The following is a 16,931-nucleotide window of genomic DNA, read 5'->3' on the forward strand; positions in this document are numbered from 1 at the left end:
AAGTTTCTTGTCCTTTAGACAATTTTGGAAACATTTTCAGTGAGAAATCTATCCAGTGGTATCTCATTGTCATTGAGTATCTTGCAGTATCTGAAAAATAATGAAATGCAAAGACTTAGTTCTGCTGGCCGGAGGATTATAATCAAAGACTAGCTTAACAATTGATGGAACATGTCAATTACACAGCAGTTTATAGTCAAGAAAAATATGACATGGTCTTACTTTCATGTGTATGGACACCACATCCTGTAACACTCATTCCTCTGTACCATGGAGCTGATCCATTCAGATTCCAAATAGGAGGCCTAAACCTTCCTTGCTACTCACTGCTTAGGCTTGTAACTGCTTGGTGCTTTGCTTGGCCATTCAGATTCCAAACAGGAGTACAATCTGATTAGGCTTGTAACTGCTTGGTGCTTTGCTTCATCACTGAAGGGTTTCTATCCTAGAATTAGTACTGTTTCCTTCATTCAGATTCCAAACAGGAGTAGAGTGCAGTAATGTTTCCTTCACTCATGTGCCAAATTTTAACTATGTTTCTTGTATGCTGTTGTCATGCCAAGAAAAATGCCATGTGGCAGCAGCACTTGTGGTTGTGGCTTATGCACTAGAGCACATGACCAAAATATGGCACTTCTTCACCGAATCCTCCTGTGGTGCCACTGCCAGCAGCTGCAGTTTCTAATCTTGGTGCCATTTCTGATGAGAACCAACCAAGAGGGATTGGCATGCAGAGAGGAAGATGATGGCCAAGCAGAGCTGGACCTCACTCTCCTCTGCTCTGCTCCAGTCCACCATCATGGGGAGAAAGAAGGCCAAGCAAGATGCCCATGCTGTTGCTGCAGTTCTAGTGCAAGTGCAAGCATATGGTCAAATAACTAAAATTAATCCAAATCATTTCAAATAAATCAAAAAACCCAAATTAATTCAAATAATCCAAATTAATCCAAATAATTCAAGTAATCTAAATAAACTAGGTAATTCAATTAATCTAAATAACCCAGATAATTCAAATAAATCCAAATAACCCAGATAATTCCAATAAATTCCAACAAGGAGTTGATATACAAGGATTAGACAAGGCATACACAAGGAGATGACATAAGGGCCTCTTTGTCCCCTCTTGACACAAGATTACACAAGACATACACAAGGAGCACCTGACTACATGACATAAGGGCCTCTTTGCCCCCTCTTGACTACATTCTTTCTCTGGCCACTTCTTCCATTCCCTTCCCTTTACTTTTCTTTCTTTTCCCTTCTCTAGCTAATTCTTTCCTTTCATTTTCTTTTCCTATTGCAATTTCCATTTCTTCTATAATGGCCCTAGTATCAACAACTACCCGACTGTCGCAATATACACCGGTTATTTCCATTCCAGCATTCTGAACACGATCCTTGTGCAAGTGGGGCAACTTATATTGATTTCCTCCTTTGTCTTTCATAACTTCAAACATAACTGCTTCTAATGTGATAAAGCTTCTGTGCAACTTGTCGGGATCGTAGTTCTCGAATTCCTCTTCCACACCCTGTACCAGTTCCTGGATGTTTGTAGGTGACCTGCAGTCGGTTAGAGACTGGAGAGATCTATGGAAGCAGAGGTCCAAACAATTTAACTCGGGGCTATTTGGGGGCTGTTGTAGCAATCGGATGTCAAGATCAGTTTGTTCCACAGCTTCTCGAAAAGCTACATCATTGGGAAGGACATGAGGCTTTGCGTTATCCTGTTGGATGAATATTGTTGCTCCCTCATCATCGTCAGGCCACTTATCTTGAATTGCCGGGATAACCTTATTGATTAGATAATCTCTGCACACAGGCCTGGTTACTTTCACTGATGTCAACACTTTTGTTCCCTTTGTTCTGTTCTGACTTGTCCGCTTCGCCTCAATCTCTTCGACGAATGCCCAAATGCTGATCTTCCCATCGAATGTTAGCTCCCCCTCATTGTTATATCGAGGCTTGGCAACAGCTGTTAGGAACATCACCTTCCCAATGCTGTGAGTGTTTGACACGGTGCGCTTCGGTTCAGGTTCTCCTGGAAGTACATAGTAACTATTCTTCACTCTCGTCATATCAAACCACTTCTCATCAATGTGAACCATATTCGTCATTGGTTTTAACATAGCCCGAGAAGTTGAGATCGAATTGTCATCGACCATGGACATACAAAATTTCAATCTCGCAAGCTTGTTCTCTAGCTTGAGATGAGGCTTCACGGTGCTTGTGATGCGGTTGAGCTCATTCAACTGGAACCTCTTATGTAGGGTCGATCGGGCCACACCTAGAGACCGTGCCAGAGATCGAATTGTTCTTCTTTTATTCAGTGGGATTGTTGAGGTCCTCTCTAGATCTAGCTCCTTTCTCTTTCTGCCGGATCTTCCTGGCTTCTTGCTTGAGACATCTACTTCTTTGCCATCGGCAATTTGCTTTTTAGCCTCTTCCCAGATTCTTTCAACAGATCGTACACTTATGTCCAACAGGTTTGAGACTAGCAGCTTGTCGTCTGGTTGAACAGACCCATCTCTGAGCTCGATTACCAGCAAGGCAAAGTAAACACCATGCCTCTCCTTATCTGACAATTCTCTTCTCTTCTCTTGAAGTATCCAATTCATAACTTCATCCTCTTCCTCTTGAGCTTCATCCTCTTTCCCTTCATCTTCTTGAGGCATCCAATTCATATCTTCATCGTCTTCCTCTTGAGGCATCAAGTTCAAATCCATAACTACATTCTCTGCCACTTGAGGTTCCTCCTCTTGAGGCATCAAATTCAAATTAATACCTTCATCGTCTTCCTCTTGAGGCATCATGTTCAAATCCATACTCCTGCTAGCAATGACAAAAGATGAGTACATCATGGTACCATAACAAGGATATACACACAGAAAATGAGTAGAATGACAGGAGCCTTGCAACCATTACAAAAATGTGAACTACTGACTAAGAAATGTTATGACAGGAGCCTTTGTAACACCATTTCATTTCTTGTTCCTTTCTTGCTTGCTTGCTTCTCTACTTACAGTAGTTTCTACAGCCGTTCTCTTGTTTGTTCCTCTAGTACTGATAGAGGTCCCGGAGCTAGTAGCAGTTCCTCTAGCAAGTGCCATTAATAAATTTTACTCTACTTACAGTAGTTCCTCTAGTCACAGTTCTAGAGACAGTGTTTGTTCAGATCATAATTGCTCTGCATCTACTGATTTTTTCTATGCCATGTCAAGCATAGATAGGTTCAATTAATTTGCTTGAATTATCAAAATTACTGTCACTACTACTGTATGCTTTGACACTGTCGAAACTGATTTAGTGTGAATATGTGCCTTATGTAACCAATAATTTCTGTATCAAGGTTTTATTCAGTGTTTCTCTGAAGAAATCTGAACATTATTTTCATTTAACTTGTACTTGCAGCACAAGCATGGCCATCCACCAACATGCAAAACAAGTTCAAGACCAAAAATATGTGTTTCTTGCTGTTTACTCAACTGAACCAGATTTGGGTATTCAAGTTCCAAGGTTTCTGCTAACAGCATACAGATTAAATTGAAAAGCTGGATTCATCTAAATCATGGACAGTTCAAAACCAATTATTTCCAAACCAATTATTTCTAGCTTGCTCCCTCCACCCCCCGGATATCTACTGATTTTTATTCAATTAACACTAATCATATTCAGTTAACAGGAGCAGAGCAGTTCTTCCTGACGAACAGGAGCAGAGCAGCAACTCCCGTACACTGATCATATTCAGCACAGGGAGCAGAGGAGCAACTCCTTACGGTACCTTCTTCCTCTTGACGAGCAGGAGCTCTGGCGGCAGCACGGGCAGACGAGCAGCAGCAGCACCGGCGGTAGGGGAGAAGCAGCCGCACGGGCGCGCGGGCAGGGGAGAAGCAGCCGCACGGGCTCGCGCGGAAGATTGAGGAGGGCGCGCGGGCAGGGGAGAAGGAGGACACGCGCGAGCTCCTGGTCCACCGGATCGTGGAGGCAATCTCCGGCAACGCCCGTAGGGGATTGCGGCCGGGATGAATTGCGGCGGCGCACGCGCGGGAGCTCGAGGACGATGCACTGGAGCTTGAGGAGGATGCGCTGGAGCTTGAGGAGGATGCGCGGGAGTTCGAGGTGGACGCCCGCGAGCTCGAGGAGGACGTGGCCGGAGGTCCCGACGATGCCCGCAGGTAATCGAGGCGGGAGGGGATCGCGGCGACGCAGGTCTGAGCGGGAGAGGCGGCGGAGCAGGTACTTGGCGACGGCGGCGGCGGAGCAGGTAGGTGGCGACAGCGGCGGAGCACTTCCTGATGGGCGGCGAGTCGCGCAGCTGGGCGGCGCCGGCCCCTATCGACGGCGGAGGAAGAAGACAGCGGGCGGAGGGGCTTGTTTCAGACGATTTTAAAACTACAAGGGCTTTTTTGCAAAATCAACTTTGAACTGCGCCTGCGACATGTTTTTCGGGACGGAGGGAGTAACACGTTAGTGATGCCACGTGGGTGGCAGAAGACAACCGGATGGCCGGTTTACACTTGACAAAAGAAGCATTGTTGCTGGATGTGGAGAAGAACAACATGGTGGAGGTGATTTAGACGTAGGGAGAGTGCGTCGGTGGCTTTTCTTCTTCCTCTTCGTGGAGGGAGGCGGTCGAAACCGGGCACAGTGGTCAATAATTTGAGTGGAGGCAAGTAATGTGATGTGTGGCACTTATATTAATTGTATAAATTCACTGAATATATTTTGGTTTGAATACGAACATACTCTATTCAACTGAAATTGAATTCCGAGTGAGGCCCCTCCCCCAGACCAGACCCCAGTTGTACTTGGGTCAGCTCCTGCCGACAGCGGAGTACACGAAAGTGGTCTGAAGTCGGCCGTGCACGTACGTATAGCGTCGTCGCAGACCGTAGTAAATTGGCTCTCCCCAGAAATTGCAGCCTGGGATGGATACAGCCCTTCACGCACGTAAGGAGTAATTCCAGACGTTTTTAATCAAAACAAGATGTGTTTTGCCTCGATTTTTTCTCCTCTTGTTTAAAGTTAACCCCGGGAGGTGGGATTGCTTGCATGCATGCACGTACCCCCTTGTTCGATTGGAGTTTCTCCTACTAGACAAGGGTCGGAGAACGGCAGCCGACAAACCGACGCAGGAACAGAAGGAAGCCTTCCGGACTATGTTAATTTACCGTGAAGCAGAAGCTATCAACTGTGCGGCCGGCCGGCCACCAGGTCGCTGGATCTCGTTGCACCTATGACCTAGCTAATCCAGACCAACGGCAGTACGTGGCCAGGTCGGTAGCGGTCGCATGGAATTATAGGCCCGCCTGGTTAGCGTGCATTGACCTCCCGTACGCGTGTGTGTACGCATCATATTCATATTTTTTTAGGGGACGCATCATATTCATATGTAAATATATCGTTCTCAGTGCCGTCATGCAGTATTGTGTGTTGCGAAATGACTGTTGTATTGTACCAAAGGGCAGCAATAGTATCATTCTGAAAGAAAAAAAGGCCGGCAATACGAAGAGCATCTTTGCAATGAGATGGGAGGAAAATGTTTCGCGACACCGATGGTTCTTTGTTGGGTACCCACTGTCTCTGCATATATGTGGCTGTCGGGTTGTCGATCGATCGTGACAATTTTGTTTAACTGCAAACTAAACTGTGTACAGAGTATTATCCGAGTGCAATAATGTACGACGCAGACTCGTATTTTCTTTTAGCCCGTGAATGACCCAGGAGGTACGTTCAAGGGAATCACGTGACGTACTTCTGGGCCTGCGAAGGTCGCTTTGCATGCATGGTACCCGCCAAAAAATAGAAGAAGAAAGATGTGGTGCACATTTGCAAAGCGGGTCTCGTCACATGGTGGTGCTTATTAGTTTCTCCAGGACAGACAAAATCGGCCGCCATCAATGTGTACGTACGAGTGCTACACGTACGCCGGATGACCGATCAATAGTCGACGATGGGAATGGGATACCTAAATCAAGTTCGCTGCGCCATTAACAAGCAGAAGCAACACGATATCGATCTGCAGCATAAATTATTTTATTTCCGTTTTTATCGGCCACGTCTTTTTTTGTAGTGGAAACAAGCAGAAGCAACCCCCTAAAAAAACAAGCAGAAGCAAGCGATATCTGCCGTGTAAATGATTTATTTCCATATTTGCACGCAGTTGTAACTAAGCAGAAGCAAAGCCATATCTGCACCATATTTCCATTTTGTATCCGCAGTTATAACCGAGCATGCGGAAGCGACCGATATCTGTAGCATAAATGAATTATTTCCATATTTAACCGCACTTATAATCAAGCAGAAGCGGCCGGTATCTGCAGCATATAAACTGGATTTATTTCCATATTTAAGCGCAGTTATAATTAAGCAGAAGCAAAGCGATATCTCTAACATAAACGATTCATTTCCATTTTTTATCCGCAGTTATAATCAGGCAGCAAATCTTGTGGCTAACACCCCGGCCGGTCGCGATCCACCGTATCGTACGCACCTAAGGGAGGCTGATACGTGTATGAATGGTTCATTTCCATATTTAGATTAACACACACACAAAAAAGCACAGCCCAAAATTCTATCGAACCATCACCGCCGAGCGAAGACGGATCCTTGCCACGTGGCACGCCCTGGCGTCGGCCGATCGTCCATCTCGACGGATTTGGTGGTCTGAACGTAACCGCCGCAGCCCGGCGATGGAGGCGACGCAGTTGGCCGCACGCATGCACGTACAGGCGCAGGCGCATCGATCTGCATGCAGTCGTGCGGTTTGGTGGCTTGCCGTTGATATGGCAGGCGCACGCCTCCCACCTCTCACGTAATCTATCCTTCGGCAGTTTGCACCACTCGCGCGCATTGCCTTCTCTCCGTCCTGAACCTTTTCCTATATAAAGGGACCAGCCCCCCACGGACATCAGGAGATTACAACAGCAGCTACGATCGGCTACTGCGCACCGATCGATCCCAGAGTCCACGAGGCATTAGCTAGAACTAGAGGAGGACAGAGCTCAGGGATAGAATTCAGATAGTAGAGAGGGAGATCTCCTCGGCGATCCATCCAACATGTATCATGGTGGCCCGGGGATGTCTCCTGCTGCGGCCGGCGGTCGTGGCGGCACGGCCAGGAAGGTCGCGCCGTGGATCCTCGCCTGCGGCTTCCTGCTCTGCTCGTCGGTCCTGTTCCTGGGTGAGTTAATTCAGCCGACGAACCATTACCCACCTCTACTTTCTTCTTCTATTCGTTTCCTTGAGCTCGATCGTTGATGAACATACTCGCATCTTCCTCATACAGTCATACGCAAGTTCGTAAGGTCGTCTCCTAGATCGCATCCGGGCGAATCCAGTCAGAGTCAGTCATCAGCTCGCCCGTATTTTCTTCTGTTTTCAGTCTGCAGACGCATGTTGAAGAGATTGTTACGACTCGTGTTGCCTTCTTCCTTTCCTGTTTTAGCACCATGAATGCCCCAATCTGCTCATCAACATGCCTGAATTTTCCTTTCTGTACACCCAAACCGGTAGTTATCCGTCGATATTCAGTGACTAGCTAGGTTTTTTACGTATGTTCAGTTTTCTGGAAGAAATTAGTAGACTCGTGTTTCATTGTTCCTTTCCTGTTCTGGCATGAACGTCCCAATCTGATCTCCACCTGCCTGAAATTTTGCTTTCTATACCAAATTCTTGGCGATTTGATCGAGTTTATAATCTGATCTGTCCTTGGTTGCACCCTGGTTAGGATAAAGGATTTCTGTTTATTGGAGGGAGGGAGAGGATCCTTGAGGATAAAGATGGCGCCAACGGCCAAAATGCTTGCGTCCATTAATTATGGCTTGTGGTGTAGGTAGTCAGTAGAGCCGTAGAGGCGGTGGTTGTCAGGCTTAATTATTCCTTGTGTTCTTGGTGGGGTTTCTGTAAAGAATATAATCCCGGGTAGGGTAACAACAACGCATGCATGATTGGATGATTGCTTTCATTATTATGTGGAGTATTGTATATTCTATTCCATTACGGCTGGTATTTCTTTATGCAATTCCATAGCGTGTTAAGCAAAAGCAATCAGTTTTAGGTAGCTAATGACATCGATTAAATTAAGGGGCGCCCCTGCCTGTCTGAACGGAAACTGCAAATTGCAAACATAGTTTACGCTACTGGATATGAATGATGCACCGAAAATAGGTGTGCTTAGACCAACCCTGTTCTCACCATGAATCGTGCTTGCGTTGCAAACATGTCGGCCAATAGATTAGTGATCACAAGTTTGGCTAGGCCTACCTAGAAGACATTATGAATCTTTGATTGTCATTTATTTTGTATTAGTAGCGGTTGCATCTCGACCCAATAGAGTATTCTGCCAATCATATTTCTGCGTGACGTCCAAAGGCAACCCTCTTTTGCAGCGATGCTTAAATCAAACGTGATTACTTGTTAGTCTCACTCTCATCCTAATATGACAATGAAAGAACAAAAGGCTTCTGTCTTTTTTTCCCTTGCAATGTCGTCTGGATTTGTCAATATCGGACAGCCTAAGCCCTAAGTCAAATGTTTGTTGTACTAAATATATAGCATCGTTTCTGTCTATGCCCAAAAGCACAATGGGCAAGAAAGATTGTAGTCTTTGCTGACAACTTGATCCCCATGCATCATCATGTATCTTATCGTTGAGCTCTCATGAACCTACTGCTCAAATTTGTCTATATTTGCACATATCAAACATCCTAAGCCCAAAGTCAAAACTAAGCTAGTTTGTTGTACTCCTAGATAGCATCATTTCCATATTAAAACACAAGAGGAAAGGTTTATGCACATTCCTAGCTGACAACTTGATTCCCATGCATCACTATGCATGTATCTTATACTTGAGCTTTCATGGACCAACTCTAATTAGGCAGCTAAGAGATGCTATGAATCCAGATAAGACCATTAAGCCATTGATTTAAACACAATAGACCCCTATACGCTACAAATTGGACTACAATTAATCGCAAGAGTGAACATTACTGAATTAGAAAAACTCTGTTGAAAGCGAAATGTTTGGACCATGACGCATGCATCAACTTGCCCTTTTCTTTTTTCCCAACCATGTCTCCGACTTCAACCCTGACATCGACTGATACTGTTGACACCGAGTTGAAAAAGTGTTTATATCCATCGCATGCTCACCTAAAGTTGAATGGATGCATGGTAGGGTTGGCCCATTTCAAGTCCTAGGCAGGAAAAAATGTTGCACTAAGGTTGGCTGTGTACAGACTAAACTTAGAACTTTTGTGGACACGATCAATTCTTCTCTCGTGTGACTAGAACCGTTCCTTCTACTAAACTAGGGTGTAGTTCGTTTAAGCCTAGTCGTCGACCTACTCCTTAGTTCTTCGTTTGATAATGCTTCGGAAATATGATTTGAAATTGTTGAATGCAATGCTACGCAACCTACCTATTCGAGAAACATATATATGAAACTGGTTAGGTAAAACATGAATTCGAAGACGGTTAATTAAAGATTGCATCTATGATATGGTTATAATTCCTTTGATGTTACGTGTAAATTATCTATGATGCATGATGGCTAAATTAGTTCTCATTCATGAAAGAGCAACAAAATTTAATACTTTTTCATGTGCAACTAATGCAGGAGCTGAAGGCGCCATTGGTGTGAACTACGGCATGATCGCCAACAACCTGCCGACGCCGGACAAGGTGATCGCCATGTACAAGGCCAACAAAATCAGCTACGTCCGCCTCTTCCACCCTGACACGACCGTCCTCACTGCGCTCGGGGGCACCGGCATTGGTGTCGTTCTCGGCACGTTCAACGAGGACCTTGAGCACCTCGCCTCCGACGAGTCATTTGCCGCATCGTGGGTGGCCTCCTACGTCAAGCCCTTCGCCGGCACCGTCACCTTCCGGTACATCACGGCCGGCAACGAGGTCATCCCGGGCGACCTTGGCACGCACGTCCTCCCCGCCATTAGGAACATCGAGACCGCGCTCAAGGCGGCGGGCGTCACCGGCGTCCCTGTCACGACGGCCGTGGCCACATCCGTGCTCGGCGTCTCGTACCCGCCGTCGCAGGCCACGTTCTCCGAGGCCTCGGCGCCGGTGATGGCGCCGCTGGTGGCGTACCTGTCGTCGAAGAAGGCGCCGCTGCTGGTGAACGTGTACCCGTACTTCGCGTACGCGGCGGAGCCGGAGACGGTGCAGCTCGGGTACGCGCTGCTGGCCGGGTCGAGCGCGACGTCCAAGATCAAGGTGTCGTCGGTGACGGACGGCGGGCTGGTGTACACCAACATGTTCGACGCGATCCTGGACGCGGCGCACGCGGCGGTGGAGAAGGCCGGGGCGCAGGGGCTGGAGCTCGTGGTGTCGGAGACCGGGTGGCCGTCGGGCGGCGGCGGCACGGGCGCCACCGTGGAGAACGCGGCGGCGTACAACAACAACGTGATCCGGCACGCGGCGTCGGGCGCCGGCACGCCGCGGCGGCCGGGCAAGGCCGTGGAGACGTACCTGTTCGCCATGTTCAACGAGAACCAGAAGCCCGAGGGCACGGAGCAGCACTTCGGCCTCTTCCAGCCGGACATGAGCGCGGTCTACCCCGTCGACTTCGCCGCCGGCTCCTACTGAGGACTGAACGACGACTGGGACCGTACAGCGCCGAGATTTAGTTTTACTGCTACCACACAGATTAATTCATTTACAGTTTACTCGCTCGTTTATTAGTCACAGGTTTATCGCTTTACTTTACAGCAGCTCTGTACATGTGTAGTGCATGATGGTACACGGCATATATTATATATACTACGGGTAAGAGCTCATTGCTCTTTGGTTATGACGAGTGCGTTGAATCTGATCTGTGTTGCTACTGATTCTGCCTTTGTTCAATGTACTTATTCAGTTCAATTTGCGCTCCTGTGTGTTTGATAAGTAAAATTCAGATTACCTCGGAAGAATTTAAGACAGATATCCCAGATACTTGCACCATTTTTATACAGTATACTTCAACATTTTCCATATGAATCTAAGAAAAATCATGTGAGCCAGAGTATTACTGCTACTTATCTTTTTTGTTCTGCGCTACATTTTTTTGCGGGTGTTTTTTTTTTGCGGGTGCTTGTTCTGCGCTATCAACTGCATAATTGCTGCCTGCTAGTGCTGATCGATCCATCACCCGTATGAGTAGCTAGGAATCAATTTCTGAAGCAGGAGATGTTTTTTTGTAGCTGTTCATGAAGGTTAGGAGTCTGTTTCTGCTCTTTTGTACTCCCTCCGTAAACTAATATAAAAGCGTTTAGATTACTACTTTAGTGATCTAAACGCTCTTATATTAGTTTACAGAGGGAGTAGTTGATTTATATGCTCTATTTTGACACTCAAGGGGACAAGGGAAGTCAAATTAATCACGGCACAAGTAAATGTAGCAAGTTTCGGTGAGAGATGTAATGCAAAAATTCAATCTGTGAACAATAGGCTTGAGGCTGTGATGAAGTATTTCACACTTATGCCAAGAGGTCCTCTAGGTTCAACATGACCATTTTGCATTGCCCTGTGCACGGATAAGGTTTGCCTCGTACAATTCTTCCCCAGACCTGGTGTGGGAGGTTCTAGCATTGGGGGCTAGCGTGATGCTAGAAATTGGGGGCTACGTTTTTAACTGAATTGGGGGCTAGCGTGATAGACCTTGTTTAGTTGAAACTTCCATACTACAACTAGAAGCCAGAGCTGGAATAATTAACATTGATACTTTATGCCATGGATTGGGGTTATAATCCTTTCATGAACTCTACGTACCAAAATCCAGAATTTGATTAGCTTAACGAGGATACTTTATTTGCAACTTGTCAACAACTTATGAAATTTTGATTAAATACCATTTAAAAGGGAAAGAATTTAAGCATGATATTACCATGCACAATGTGGTATCTTTTTTCAAGAGGGGAAATCCCGGCCTCTACATTCGTGTGTGGTATCTTGATACAGAGTTTCATATATATTGTATCATTGCACACAAGGATAGGAAAGACTTGGGCAGGCTCAACAAGCTAAATCATATGCTGAACATGGAGGCTTCCATCTATATGAGCCGACAACTTGGGCACGAAATATGACACCAAAGTCTCCTGCCTATACTAATGAACTCCACTGACTTCAAGGACTCGCCATGGGACACTCGTGACTATGGAGGCATGAATGAGCAGGTTTCGAGCCCCCGACTAAGTTATAAAGCAATCGAAGCTGAAGCCAGAAGCAAGTTGTAAAACATGTCGTGACGGTGATCACGCTTCGTTGTGCAATTTTACCTTCAAAAGGGGAGAACACATTGTCCATATGTTCTGCTTGTGTTCCTGGAGTTTCAAGCTTCTAAACTACGTGCTTTATTGGGAAACATTAACACCACGCTTTGGTGATGGAAGAATACGAGCTGATGAAATATGAGCGGTTTTCGGTTTTCTTTATCATTAGATCACGAAGGTCTCTAAAGAACCATCTTGTTCGTTGTTGTGTCGCGTTTGGTTTCCAATCGCTAGTCAGGCTTCAAAAGAAGGGAATTCGCCTACTTGGATAAATAGAAAAACAATGCATTCTTTTATTGGAGAAGAGGCAAACCTTTGCCATATTTCATTGAATAGGGAGAGTTGCTAAGTTTTATGAGAGGAAAAATACCACCGCTCATCGCAGTTTGCATAGATGCCGCCACATTGACCGATTGGAAATGATCATAAGTGTGATGTGGGTATTCTGGAGAACCAGGAGACATTGAAGTCACCATGGATGTAGCAAAGAAAGTGTTGCGGTCATCATTCCTAACAAAAACTCATGGAATCATCTCATGTACACACTCTGAACTTGGACTCATATTCTTAGTGCATCCCATGCCTACCAGTGATCATAGTCTGATCATAGTCCACGTAGACCAAGCTAGCATCATTTCTCTACCCACCCACTGAGTGACAACAACCAAAAATGGGCAAGCTTACATTTTTGCAGTGCTTTGAGTGTTCACCTCCTATGAATGGGACTATGTGTAGGTAGTTGCAAAGGAGTAACTCGAAGTTGTATTTATGGGCTGGGAGTTGTTGATTTTTGCCACCTCCCCAATCACATGTCCAATTGTTCTACCAATGAGTACATTTGCTATAAGATCTACCAACCCTATTGACATATTTTATTTAGATAGCTAGCAAGTTCGTTTCATGAGTCGGGTATTATTGATTTTTTTCACTTCCCAAGTCGCATGTCAAACTATTTACCCTTGGACTGCTCCACTCAGAGCCAGCTACTTTGTCCGACTACATCGAATGAGAATCTTCATATTTCCTTCTCGATCCGCTAACCTTGCACCGCTCCATCCATCCTCCTTAGACCGCTGGCGTTGTTGTCATGGAGGAATGCAACCACTACCTACAAACTCCTATACACCTCCTCTAGGCTTCCTAAAAGTGTAGGAGCAAACACTGATGCAACGCAGTTTGATGGTAGAGTACAAAACTCCCCACATCCAGGAATCCAAAGTTCCGTTGTACCAATGGACTGATGGAAAATGACTCATAGAGAACCTGGACCGTCGTCGTCGAGAGCGGTACTGACACAAAGGCGGGATGGGAAAATATTATTTTATGCACTATCGCCTCTGTCATCGTAACACCGACGTGACACACACCTACCATAAGGACTAGTGTTTAGTCCAGGATACCGCCATATTGGGATCATGGAGGGCCCATTTCCCCTTCTCCCGCCGCTAGAATGACGAAGGGAAGGAGAAGGGACTCGTGACCTCACTGGCAAAAGGCAGGGGAGACCGATGGCCTCCCTTTTTGCCTTTTCTGCAGAAATACCGTGGAGGAGAAGAGTGTGAGGCACCATCATTCGCAGTCCTTTGTTCTACTCCATCCAACCCAGTTTCAATCTGGATTGTTTGCGATGCTTCCGGCAGCATGAAGACAAATCTTTTGTGGCAACATATAAAACATTGATTTTCACAATAAGATGTGAATCAAATATGTCTTGAAAGATTCAAAGGCGATAGTAAATCTACTTTTCATATCATTGTCCTCTTGCGATGCAAAACCAATAACAAGGAATATGTATTGTCTTCACTACAAAATACATGGCGTTTTTAGATATGGATAAAGTCCCTAAGGTGAAATTTTATTGTTCCTTTTTTATGTACACGTTAGCGAAAGTTATAATAATAAACATTTTAAAACTATTATTGCTCGAGTGGTTGGCTAGATACCCATAAAAACAAACAAATTGTGCATGGGCTATAGTAAAGCACGCCCACATGTCGGTGCAAGTTTAAGTGGAGAGGTATATCAGGGCATGAGATTTGTGACCACGACGACCACCATCTCTCCTTTAACAGTAAAAAGATGAATATAAAAAATTCATGTGCACTAGCCTGGTAGTTACCATATTCTTTTTTGTTGAACTGCCAATTGCATCTCTTCTGTACTTTCTTCCAAGGGTATTTAGCATTTGTTGAGAGAGAGAAAAAAAAGTTGGCCCAACTGAAATAAACAAAAGCCTAACTAACTAGCCCATGGGCCCAAAAGGGGCAAGCACAGTGCCACGTTACCCCTTCTTTCGCTGAACACGTGGTGATCCAACCCACGAGAGCACTAGACTAGGAGTGACCTGGCCGAGCGAAGCGAAGAGGGGATTGGATTGCCTCGGTAAAAAGAAAGGCTGCGTGGAAGGAGTGGGAAGAGGCGAGCTCTCGAATCTGCGGCGCCTCGTTTCTTCGCCGACTCGATCTGCCGGCGGTGAGTTAGGTTTCTTCCGCTCTCTCTCTCTGCTTGATCTGTTTAGCCCCCGTCTGGTCTTCTGCTTCTTCGTATGGATCGATTCGCACGAGTAGCGTTCATATAAAGTTAGGAATCTGTTTCTGCAGTCAGTGTGATTTGGTTTGTGGTTGCTCCGGGGAATCGATCGAGCAAGGAAAAGTAGGAGGCGCAGGTCGCTGGAGCAGTTGATTTGTGCTCTGTTCTTAGATGAAGAAAAGGGAGTCAAATTAATGTTGGCGCTAGTAGAAGTAGCAAGTTTTGGTGAAAGGTGTAATGGGTACATTATAAGGTGAGATCTGTAGCATCGTGATGTTTGATGGTTTCTGTACAAAAGCGCGCGAGCAAAGAAGAGATCACTGCGTTTCTGACTGAACTGAGCATATCGCTGGAGTAATTAACATTGATACTGTGCCATGGATGGGTGTTATACCTTCCATCAACCCTGCAGTAGCTTCTCCTGCAGTTTCCTTTGTTCCATATAATCAGGAATATGGATAACTTGCCAAGGAGGAGGGTACTTTATCTGCATCTTGTCAAATACTACTTCTGAAGTTCTGATTAAATATCGTTAAAACAGGAAAGCATTTAAGCATGATGTTACTGTGTATAATGTGGTTTCTTGGCATGGAGTTTTCATATCTAGGGCCATATCATTGCAGGCATGGATGGGAAGAACTTGGGCAGTGGGCAACTAGCTCAGCAAGCTAAGCCAGATGCCTTGACAGACGATCAGGGGACCCTGAAGCACACTGCGGATTCTCACACCGAAAATCCGACTTCAGTGAATGGTCAGAGTTCTGTAGATATGAACATGGAAGCTGCGATCTCAGCCGATGATGTCATGCGAGCCGGCGGCTTCGGCGCCAAAGACGACATCGGCAGCCTCCTACCAACGGCGATGGACTCCACCGACTTCGAGGCCTCGCTGCGGGACGCCCGCGACTTTGAAGGCGAGCAGGAGCAACCGGCGCGCCCTGGGCTGGGTTACAGGGCATCGGAAGCTGACGCGGGAATCAAGCCGTCGGACACGCCACAGCAGTGATCCTGCCTCCTTGTGCAACTAATATTTCAGAAAGACAAAGCACGCCATCCATGTTTCTGTAGTTTTCCAGCTTCTGTTGTGCTTCAGTTGGTAGCCCTGACATCTTGTTGTTTTGGTGCTGGATGAATATGAGCTTATGAACACACGAGTTATGCGAAAGTATGGTTTTATTTGGTGTTGTGTTGCCAGATGTTTACAGTATATGTTGTTATCCCTTTGGTCAGAACTCAACGTTTTGTTTTCAGGAACAGGGGATTCTCCAGCCTAGACAAATAAAGAACCAGTGCAATCCTTATTTAAATAGCTGCAAAAGCTTCATTGAAGAAAGCGAGTTGCAAATATTTACGAGAAACCCCAAAGAAGTACCACTCTCACAAGATCAGTGTTTGTGGGTGTTCTGTTCTGGGCTCTGGCTAACAGCCAAGTTAGCCAGATGGGAAGTACTATTCTCATTCCGTTTCTCCCTTGAACGAGCACCAGGCACTTCTGATCTTCTTCACACACAGCATGCATTGCTTGACTTAAAATGAGCATATGTGTCATCTCGGCTCTTCAAAGGAACAAGAAGCGTTCCAGTAGCTTTGCCTATGTCAGAGGAAATTTGTCAGCCGTTGAAGATATCGTCACTAGATCGGTTCATACACACACACTCTCAACTTGAACTCATGTTCCTGGTGCATCCCATGCCTACCATTGATCATAGTCCTCACATACCAAGGTAATACCACTTCTCTATGCATTTAGTGGCAGCAATAACAGAAAAGATGGGCAACCTCACATTTTTGCGGTGAGGAGTGTTCACCTTATATGCTCACTAGAATTACGTAGAGGTGCAAATGAGTGATTCAAAATTGTATTTATGGGCCATGTGTTATTGATTTCACTACCTCATCAGCCATTTGTCCGCTTATTTAACTCCATGAGTACAGTTGCTATAAGAGCTACCAATTCTAGCTATATATTTTACCTAGATGTCTAGCATGGTGCTATATGTAATCAAGGTGTAGTTATGGACTTTAATGTAAAGATCCTGCACAAGATAACAATGACGGAGGCGCAAGATAGACCATTGCATTTTTGTTTTTCAGAATTAGACCATTGCGTTTCTGACCGAATCGGAGGCT

The 16,931-nt window shown here is 45.7% G+C and overlaps 2 protein-coding genes across 4 annotated transcripts; both read left to right on the plus strand.

Moving 5' to 3' along the window:
- The first annotated feature begins 6,882 nt into the window (after nucleotides 1-6,882).
- LOC123182472 (putative glucan endo-1,3-beta-glucosidase GVI) lies at nucleotides 6,883-10,810 on the plus strand. 2 transcript variants are annotated; one of them, XM_044595040.1, is made up of 3 exons: nucleotides 6,893-7,180; nucleotides 7,286-7,342; nucleotides 9,617-10,810. In XM_044595040.1, the coding sequence occupies exons 1-3, from the start codon at nucleotides 7,057-7,059 to the stop codon at nucleotides 10,603-10,605; spliced, it is 1,170 nt and encodes a 389-aa protein (XP_044450975.1). In that variant the 5' UTR covers nucleotides 6,893-7,056; the 3' UTR covers nucleotides 10,606-10,810. The 2 variants fall into 2 exon arrangements, with proteins under 2 accessions (XP_044450976.1, XP_044450975.1); XM_044595041.1 differs by lacking the exon at nucleotides 7,286-7,342 and having other exon boundaries at nucleotides 6,883-7,180.
- Nucleotides 10,811-14,558: 3,748 nt separating this feature from the next.
- LOC123171691 (uncharacterized) lies at nucleotides 14,559-15,980 on the plus strand. Of its 2 annotated transcripts, none has more exons than XM_044589051.1 (2): nucleotides 14,559-14,744; nucleotides 15,425-15,980. In XM_044589051.1, the coding sequence occupies exon 2, from the start codon at nucleotides 15,427-15,429 to the stop codon at nucleotides 15,805-15,807; it is 381 nt and encodes a 126-aa protein (XP_044444986.1). In that variant the 5' UTR covers nucleotides 14,559-14,744; nucleotides 15,425-15,426; the 3' UTR covers nucleotides 15,808-15,980. The 2 variants fall into 2 exon arrangements, with proteins under 2 accessions (XP_044444986.1, XP_044444987.1); XM_044589052.1 differs by having other exon boundaries at nucleotides 14,592-14,753.
- The last annotated feature ends 951 nt before the right edge of the window (nucleotides 15,981-16,931 follow it).

The sequence above is a fragment of the Triticum aestivum genome, chromosome 1D (genome assembly GCF_018294505.1).
Source record: "Triticum aestivum cultivar Chinese Spring chromosome 1D, IWGSC CS RefSeq v2.1, whole genome shotgun sequence".
In the NCBI taxonomy this organism is placed as follows: Eukaryota; Viridiplantae; Streptophyta; class Magnoliopsida; order Poales; family Poaceae; genus Triticum; species Triticum aestivum.

Excerpts from the sequence above, each read along its gene's own strand:
- LOC123182472 (XM_044595040.1), top strand. The coding sequence starts at position 7,057 with ATGTATCATGGTGGCCCGGGGATGTCTCCTGCTGCGGCCGGCGGTCGT. Across the intron at positions 7,181-7,285 it reads CTCGTCGGTCCTGTTCCTGG|TCATACGCAAGTTCGTAAGG; the intron begins GTGAGTTAATTC and ends TTCCTCATACAG. Across the intron at positions 7,343-9,616 it reads TCCGGGCGAATCCAGTCAGA|GAGCTGAAGGCGCCATTGGT; the intron begins GTCAGTCATCAG and ends CAACTAATGCAG.
- LOC123171691 (XM_044589051.1), top strand. The coding sequence starts at position 15,427 with ATGGATGGGAAGAACTTGGGCAGTGGGCAACTAGCTCAGCAAGCTAAG.